General features: G+C 35.7%; 1 protein-coding gene across 1 annotated transcript; it reads right to left on the bottom strand.

Moving 5' to 3' along the window:
* Nucleotides 1-29: 29 nt before the first annotated feature.
* Nucleotides 30-8917, bottom strand: LOC127159500 (tumor necrosis factor receptor superfamily member 14-like). Its single transcript, XM_051102312.1, has 10 exons — nucleotides 8841-8917; nucleotides 8660-8754; nucleotides 6341-6466; nucleotides 6064-6216; nucleotides 5609-5690; nucleotides 5428-5522; nucleotides 4718-4843; nucleotides 4442-4594; nucleotides 3987-4068; nucleotides 30-3811 (listed from the first exon to the last, which is right to left on the bottom strand). The coding sequence occupies exons 2-10, from the start codon at nucleotides 8670-8672 to the stop codon at nucleotides 3724-3726; spliced, it is 918 nt and encodes a 305-aa protein (XP_050958269.1). The 5' UTR covers nucleotides 8673-8754; nucleotides 8841-8917; the 3' UTR covers nucleotides 30-3723.
* Between the last annotated feature and the right edge of the window lie 168 nt (nucleotides 8918-9085).

The raw sequence follows: 9085 nt of genomic DNA, 5'->3' as shown, positions 1-9085 counted from the left end.
AAGCAATACTGTTTGTAATAACAGTATTTTATAAAAATGCTAAAAGGGTTCAAATAAGTAGTAAATAATAGTAATAATAACATTTACAATATACTACTACTAATAATGATATCATAACAGCCTCTAATTACAATGACCTGTTCTGCAACAATAATTGCATCAGTGCTTTTATTTATTTTTTTATTTCTATATAAATAAAGATATTCTTTTGAAATTAAACTGATTACTTTATAATAGATGAGATCTTCACCATAGTATGCTTCATGAAAAGTAATAATGCAAAAAGCATAATTAAGCATTAAGGAATATTGTTTGTAATAATAGTGTTTTATACAAATGTTAAAAGGGCTCAATACACTACTAGGGCATGTCAGTAGCCATAGCAACTTGCTCTCTGAAGATAACCTCTCACCGGAGTAGGTTAGCTTATTCCAGAGCAATCAGCGCATGCGTGACCTACTGACAAGACTCCAGTGGGCATGACACATATATATATAGTTCCATGATATATTAAATATAAAGCACTAATATAAGTAAAATATAAGGTAATATTATATTATTCTAATATGGTTATTATATTTACTCTGTTGGCATATATAATAGTTATCTGTATAAATTATAAAACACTACTATGACAAGATAATGTTTATTTTATATTATATATGTTTATTATATTTTATCTCACACATCATAGATCTGCATTTTCTGTAAGGTATTTTATAATAAAAATACATATCTGATATGACTTATTATATAATAAGCATCAAACAAACAATATAATTCTTATTCTATTAAAGATTAAACAGGAAAAAAAAGACTGCACCAATTAGGTGGCGTTATGCACTAAGTATGTAAATAACCTTTTGAACGAAGAAAGAAGCAGTATAACGCCCTTTATTTTAGCATCTGTTTCCATAGTGATGGATGATTCATCACTCTGTTGAGAATGTCTTGTGTGTTTACCAGGAACATACTTTTAGTTGAATTAACTTACTCCCTGACGCGTTTTTGGAACAAGCATACCTTGAATAAGTAAGGTTTGGGTTGATCAGCCGAGAGTTCAGGGTTAACCTTGCTTTTTGGAATACACCCCTGTTCTGCATTAATATTTGCATCAGTGCTTTTACTTTTTAAGCGAAAAATAGCTGCCATTCTCAGTTATCGTCTCCGATGCACAGACCTTGAGCTCTTTATGTACTATTAAAGCGGTTATACATAACTGTATAAGATCATTTTTCTCCATAATATAACATAAATAACATAAATATTAGGTAACCTAGCAATGACGTCACGCTACACTGCATCTGAACCCTGTCCGAAACTGTTCCCGGATTTGCCTTCGCAGCCTTCGAAGTCATTGCCTGACAGGCTTTCGGACGCAGCCATCACCACATACAGACATCACATTACACACAGCAAAGGGTGTTCTTGTAAAGATACTTTGTAATAATTTCTTTAAAATGTCATCACAGATTAAGGGTATTAGGGTAATATAACTGCAGTTCAGAAGTATTACTAAACAAAATAAAGGACAGGGGAACACAATCATCTAAGGAAACAAGAACTATCAAGCATTGCTTCATTAAACATGTTTTAGAATTTGCGCTCATTTGTTAATTGTTGGCTGGCATATTGTTATGGAAATTATGCTTGTCTTTTGAACAGTTTAAATGAAGTATTTTTGTACATGTTCCTTTGTACATGTACATTGATATCAAAACATTTATTCAGGGTGGGGAGGAAAAAACAGAACTGAAATGTTTTTAACTTGCTTTCACGTTAGGGACTTAACATCATGCAACAGCACTGGTTTGTTTTTGGGAAAGTTGTGAATTCCCACAGTCGTGCTGTTGGATGTTTTATAACAATACTTCTTTCTAGGCCAAGAAATTGTTTTAAACAGTATTGGAGTGGTCTGATACTAATCTTCGTGAGGAGTAAATTGATATGCTGCACTGTCATGTTTAATAGTATAATAATAATTGCACAATTGGTAAACTAGATAAAAAAGTTTGTCAAAACAAACTTTAAGTTGGATTGAGAAAGCCGGACCAGAAAGTTTGTAAAAGTTTGAAAAGTTTAAAAAGTTGAAAAAAAATGTAAGTAGTTTTAAGTATTTTGAAGTTTTAAAGTTTGAAGGCAATCTGTCAGATAGATTAGCAAGTTGCTAGCATGTTTCTAGCATGATTAGCAAGTTGTTAGCATGTTGCTAGCATGTTTCTAGCACATTTCTAACATGATTAACAAATTGCTAGCATGTTGCTAACATGTTTCTAACATGATTAGCAAGTTGCTAGCATGCTTCTAGCATGATTAGCAGGTTTCTAGCATGTTTCTAGCATGATTAGCAAAGTTGCTATCATGTTTCCAACATGATTAGCAAGTTGTTAGCATGTTGCTAGCATGTTTCTAGCATTATTAGCAAAGTTGCTAGCATGTTTCTAGTGTTGTTAATTGTTTTTCTTAGAGACCAGGAGACGTTTTGGATATCTTGAAGCAGAAGTTTCTCTTTATTCAGATACTCGCTGCTTGGCACTGCAGTCTTCAAAGTCGTCTAACCAAGGCAGTGATACATTGTAGTTTATATACATTTAGGGGGCAGTGCTTAGATCTGGAGACAAAGCACCTGCGTGACGACCCCAAACAAAGCATGCAAATGAAGTATTCAGGTATTAGCAGCCTGCACCATTTACACCAGTCCTAATCCAATCATCACAACTACTCAAAGACTGGGCAGAGGTACCAAGAGCCATTACAGACAAAAGGTGAACATCTCAGTAATCTGGCTCATTTGACTTACAATAAGAGAACAGGAACTGGCAGGAACCTCTTGCTACAAACTTTGCTTGAGAGAATCATTTGTCTGATGTCATCATATTTACCTTAAATGCTAAATACAATGTACTGCACCTTAGGTTTTCACGTGATGCTATGTCAGAACATAAGATCAGCATATTTTAAACAATTTCTTAAATTTGTAATCCTACACTAGCATGATTAGCATGTCGCTAGCATGTTTCTAACATGATTAACAAGTTACTAGAATGTTGTTAGCATGTTTCTAACATGATTAGCATGTTGTTAGCATGATTAACATGTTACTAGCATGTTGTTAGCATGTTTCTAGTATGATTAGCATGTAACAAGCAGGTTGCTAGCATGATTACCAAGGTAATATCATGTTATTAGCATGTTACTAGCACATTGCTAGCATGTTTCTATCATGATTAGCAAGTTATTAGCATGTTGTTAACATGATTAGCATATTACTAGAATTTTGTTAGCATGTTTCTAACATGTTAGAATGATTAGCAAGTTATTAGCATGTTGCTAGCATGATTTAGCTAGATAGATTAGAAATATTAGAAATATTAGAGTGGAAGCTTAAATGAGTCTAAATGGATTAGAAATAGTACACAGAAGGGAAGCTTGATTGAGCCTCAAGGGATTCTGGGAGTTTAGATTTGAATTTTGTCAGTTGGAATTGAAGAGTGTTGCTCATTTGAACAGTTCGTCAATGTAAGTCTATGGGATTTTTGGTGGTTTTGATAGTCTGGTTTATGAAAACTGTAAGCCGGATCAGTCTGAAAAGATATAGAACAGCGAGTCAGACCAGTCTGAAGGTCTGGACAGAGTTTGGTGGTTCTAGCTTGAAAGCTCTAGGAGGAGATAGATACCGAAATTTGGCTCAGAAGAAGAATAATAATAATCTTAAATAGTAGGTCAGTAAGTTGGCTCAATTCCATTACTGCATTCAACATCAGATGTTTCAGTTCCTGCTTTGACTGTTGTTTTTCCAAGAGATTCACACCTGTTAAAAAGTGGTGCTCAAGTTAAACTACAAATAGGCCTAAATTGCTTGTGAGAAAAGAGCTAAATTTACCCACAAAGTCTGGTGATCTGGTGGCAAATTATAAAATAACAAATGTACAAAATGCATTTTAAGAATGTGTGAAGACTCATTGTTGTAAAATAATGGTACTTACTTTGTATGCAATTTGCAGAATGTGCCATCTGAATATGAACCAGCAGGACAGTCATTACATACAGTATCGCTAAATTCTGTTCCTATTGAAACACACGCAGAAATACATAGTATCAGTACTTGAGTTTTAACTCCATGAGCAATGACTGGTCCAAAGGCAGTGACTGGTCTCACATTAGCTAGTGAAATCATTATTTATTATAGCATCTGGCACACAAAATGAATAATAACATAAGCAACTAATAATTTCATAATTGTAACTAAATAGATTTTTGGGTGGTTTTGTCAGGTGCTGTCAGTCACAAGCAAACACGTCATGAGGGTCTTCTGGTATAATCACATTTACAGCTTTGGAACAATATGCAAACTGACACGAGTTATTGTTCTCAGTTGTCATCTCAGCCTGTCAGTTTTTGTGAATGTATAATAGACATGTTTGAGTTATAACAGACTGACCGGCTTGGTTGACGTACTGTCCAGGTGAGCAGGTTGAATGTTTCATGGCCTTTTTACAGTTGGAGAGCAAGTCTATACAGTAAAAACCTGGCAGAGGTTCACACACTGTATTTGATATTGAAGTACATGCATGCTTTACTCTCAGCCCATTACCTTTGACAAGAAAGGAAACAAATCAGTCAATTTTTAGTCATCTGGAGAAAAAAAACAGTTACAATATATTTGAAACATGGCAATAAACAAGGCTGACAAGAGCCTAAATAAATTGTTACTCACTTGAATCACAGACAAAACATGGCAGACATTCTGCGAGTCCATTTGGAGCATCAGTGTAGGTCATTGCAGGACATGAATCACACATTGTGCTTGTGTTTTCATCACAGTGTTTCTTAACTCGCTTTCCTAGACAATAATAATAATAATAATAATTATTAAAACACATTACTTTTACATGTCTTTTCTAAAGAACAATCTGTACATATATTTATACATTTTTACAAGCTTTATTTATTGTACATCTGTATATTTATGTCAATTGTGTGATATAAATACACTTTAAGTATTTTTGTGTACTTTTGGAGCTTTCTCAAAGATGCTTGGGAACCATCTAATACTACATCTGTCAAACAAATTACTTAAATGGGTATATAATGAAAAACCAAAATGGCCCTTGACATTGTGAAATAAAACTACTATATAAATGTATATAAATAGATTTCAACAACCTGGCCAGCCAACCTATGCAAAGAAGAATAATTACTATTACTACCTGCTGCTGCTAGCCCACCAAAAAATAGAAATACCCAAGCGGCTGACGTCTATTTTTAACAAGGCTCTGACCAAACTTAAAAGACTGTTTTATAAGCATATTACAGATCATTCAAAACCTGGCACCATGTGACAAATGATTAAAAAAAATTAAATATTATATCTTTGAATCTGACCTCATAGATATGTTGTGGTAATGAGTGAAGGATTACACATACCTGGATCACACATGGGGCAACACTCTCCATTAATTTCATATTCTGCATTATTGCATGTGAGAAAAGAGCTAAATTTACCCACAAAATCTGGTGATCTGGTGGCAAATTATAAAACAACAAATGTACAAAATGCATTTTAAGAATGTGTGAAGACACATTGTTGTAAAATAATGGTACTTACTTTGTATGCAATTTGCAGAATGTGCCATCTGAATATGAACCAGCAGGACAGTCATCACATACAGTATCGCTAAATTCTGTTCCTACAGAAACACACGCAGAAATACATAATATCAGTACTTGAGTTTTAACTCCATGAGCAATGACTGGTCCAAAGGCAGTGACTGGTCTCACATTAGCTAGTGAAATCATTATTCATTATAGCATCTGGCACACAAAATGAATAATAACATAAGCAACTAATAATTTCATAATTGTAACTAAATTGATTTTTGGGTGGTTTTGTCAGGTGCTGTCAGTCACAAGCAAACACGTCATAAGGGTCTTCTGGTATAATCACATTTACAGCTTTGGAACAATATGCAAACTGACACGAGTTATTGTTCTCAGTTGTCATCTCAGCCTGTCAGTTTTTGTGAATGTATAATAGACATGTTTGAGTTATAACAGACTGACCGGCTTGGTTGACGTACTGTCCAGGTGAGCAGGTTGAATGTTTCATGGCCTTTTTACAGTTGGAGAGCAAGTCTATACAGTAAAAACCTGCCAGAGGTTCACACACTGTATTTGATATTGAAGTACATGCATGCTTTACTCTCAGCCCATTACCTTTGACAAGAAAGGAAACAAATCAGTCAATTTTTAGTCATCTGGAGAAAAAAAAACAGTTACAATATATTTGAAACATGGCAATAAACAAGGCTGACAAGAGCCTAAATAAATTGTTACTCACTTGAATCACAGACAAAACATGGCAGACATTCTGTGAGTCCATTTGGAGCATCAGTGTAGGTCATTGCAGGACATGAATCACACATTGTGCTTGTGTTTTCATCACAGTGTTTCTTAACTCGCTTTCCTAGACAATATTAATAATAATTACAAACATTACTTTTACATGTCTTTTCTAAAGAACAATCTGTACATATATTTATACATTTTTACAAGCTTTATTTATTGTACATCTGTATATTTATGTCAATTGTGTGATATACAGTGGGTACGGAAAGTATTCAGACCCCCTTACATTTTTCACTCTTTGTCATATTGCAGCCATTTGCTAAAATCATTTAAGTTCATTTTTTTTTCCTCATTAATGTACACACAGCACCCCATATTGACAAAAAACACAGAATTGTTGACATTTTTGTAGATTTATTAAAAAAGAAAAACTGAAACATCACATGGTCCTAAGTATTCAGACCCTTTGCTCAGTATTTAGTAGAAGCACCCTTTTGATCTAATACAGCCATGCGTCTTTTTGGGAAAGATGTAACAAGTTTTTCACACCTGGATTTGGGGATCCTCTGCCATTCCTCCTTGCAGATCCTCTCCAGTTCTGTCAGGTTGGATGGTAAACGTTGGTGGACAGCCATTTTTAGGTCTCTCCAGAGATGCTCAATTGGGTTTCAGTCAGGGCTCTGGCTGGGCCATTCAAGAACATTCACAGAGTTGTTGTGAAGCCACTCCTTCCTTATTTTAGCTGTGTGCTTAGGGTCATTGTCTTGTTGGAAGGTAAACCTTCGACCCAGTCTGAGGTCCTGAGCACTCTGGAGAAGGTTTTCGTCCAGGATATCCCTGTACTTGGACACATTCATCTTTCCCTTGATTGCAACCAGTCGTCCTGTCCCTGCAGCTGAAAAACACCTCCACAGCATGATGCTGCCACCACCATGCTTCACTGTTGGGACTGTATTGGACAGGTGATGAGCAGTGCCTGGTTTTCTCCACACATACTGCTTAGAATTAAGGCCAAAAAGTTCTATTTTGGTCTCATCAGACCAGAGAATCTTATTTCTCACCATCTTCTCAAACTCCATGCGGGCTTTCATGTGTCTTGCACTGAGGAGAGGCTTCTGTCAGGCCACTCTGCCATAAAGCCCCGACTGGTGGAGGGCTGCAGTGATGGTTGACTTTCTACAACTTTCTTCCATCTCCCGACTGCATCTCTGGAGCTCAGCCACAGTGATCTTTGGGTTCTTCTTTACCTCTCTCACCAAGGCTCCTCTCCCCCGATAGCTCAGTTTGGCCGGACGGCCAGCTCTAGGAAGGGTTCTGGTCATCCCAAACGTCTTCCATTTAAGGATTATGGAGGCCACTGTGCTCTTAGGAACCTTAAGTGCAGCAGAAATTTTTTGTAACCTTGGCCAGATCTGTGCCCTGCCACAATTCTGTCTCTGAGCTCCTCAGGCAGTTCCTTTGACCTCATGATTCTCATTTGCTCTGACATGCACTGTGAGCTGTAAGGTCTTATATAGACAGGTGTGTGGCTTTCCTAATCAAGTCCAATCAGTATAATCAAACACAGCTGGACTCAAATGAAGGTGCAGAACCATCTCAAGGATGATCAGAAGAAATGGACAGCACCTGAGTTAGATATATGAGTGTCACAGCAAAGGGTCTGAATACTTAGGATCATGTGATATTTCAGTTTTTCTTTTTTAATAAATCTGCAAAAATGTCAACAATTCTGTGTTTTTCTGTCAATATGAGGTGCTGTGTGTACATTAATGAGGAAAAAAAAATGAACTTAAAATGATTTTAGCAAATGGCTGCAATATAACAAAGAGTGAAAAATTTAAGGGGGTCTGAATACTTTCCGTACCCACTGTAAATACACGTTAAGTATTTTTGTGTACTTTTGGAGCTTTCTCAAAGATGCTTGGGAAACATCTAATACTACATCTGTCAAACAAATTACTTAAATGGGTATATAATGAAAAACCAAAATGGCCCTTGACATTGTGAAATAAAACTACTATATAAATGTATATAAATAGATTTCAACAACCTGGCCAGCCAACTTATGCAAAGAAGAATAATTACTATTACTACCTGCTGCTGCTAGCCCACCAAAAAATAGAAATACCCAAGCGGCTGACGTCTATTTTTAACAAGGCTCTGACCAAACTTAAAAGACTGTTTTATAAGCATATTACAGATCATTCAAAACCTGGCACCATGTGACAAATGATTAAAAAAAATTAAATATTATATCTTTAAATCTGACCTCATAGATATGTTGTGGTAATGAGTGAAGGATTACACATACCTGGATCACACATGGGGCAACACTCTCCATTAATTTCATATTCTGCATTATTGCATGTGAGAAAAGAGCTAAATTTACCCACAAAATCTGGTGATCTGGTGGCAAATTATAAAACAACAAATGTACAAAATGCATTTTAAGAATGTGTGATGACTCACTGTTGTAAAATAATGGTACTTACTTTGTATGCAATTTGCAGAATGTGCCATCTGAATATGAACCAGCAGGACAGTCATTACATACAGTATCGCTAAATTCTGTTCCTATTGAAACACACGCAGAAATACATAATATCAGTACTTGAGTTTTAACTCCATGAGCAATGACTGGTCCAAAGGCAGTGACTGGTCTCACATTAGCTAGTGAAATCATTATTCATTATAGCATCTGGCACACAAAATGAATAATAACATAAGCAACTAATAA

This window comes from Labeo rohita, unplaced genomic scaffold (genome assembly GCF_022985175.1).
Source record: "Labeo rohita strain BAU-BD-2019 unplaced genomic scaffold, IGBB_LRoh.1.0 scaffold_2211, whole genome shotgun sequence".
In the NCBI taxonomy this organism is placed as follows: domain Eukaryota; kingdom Metazoa; phylum Chordata; class Actinopteri; order Cypriniformes; family Cyprinidae; genus Labeo; species Labeo rohita.
The sequence above is the reverse complement of the archived record's forward strand: the minus strand, read 5'-3'. Positions and strand labels throughout refer to the sequence as shown.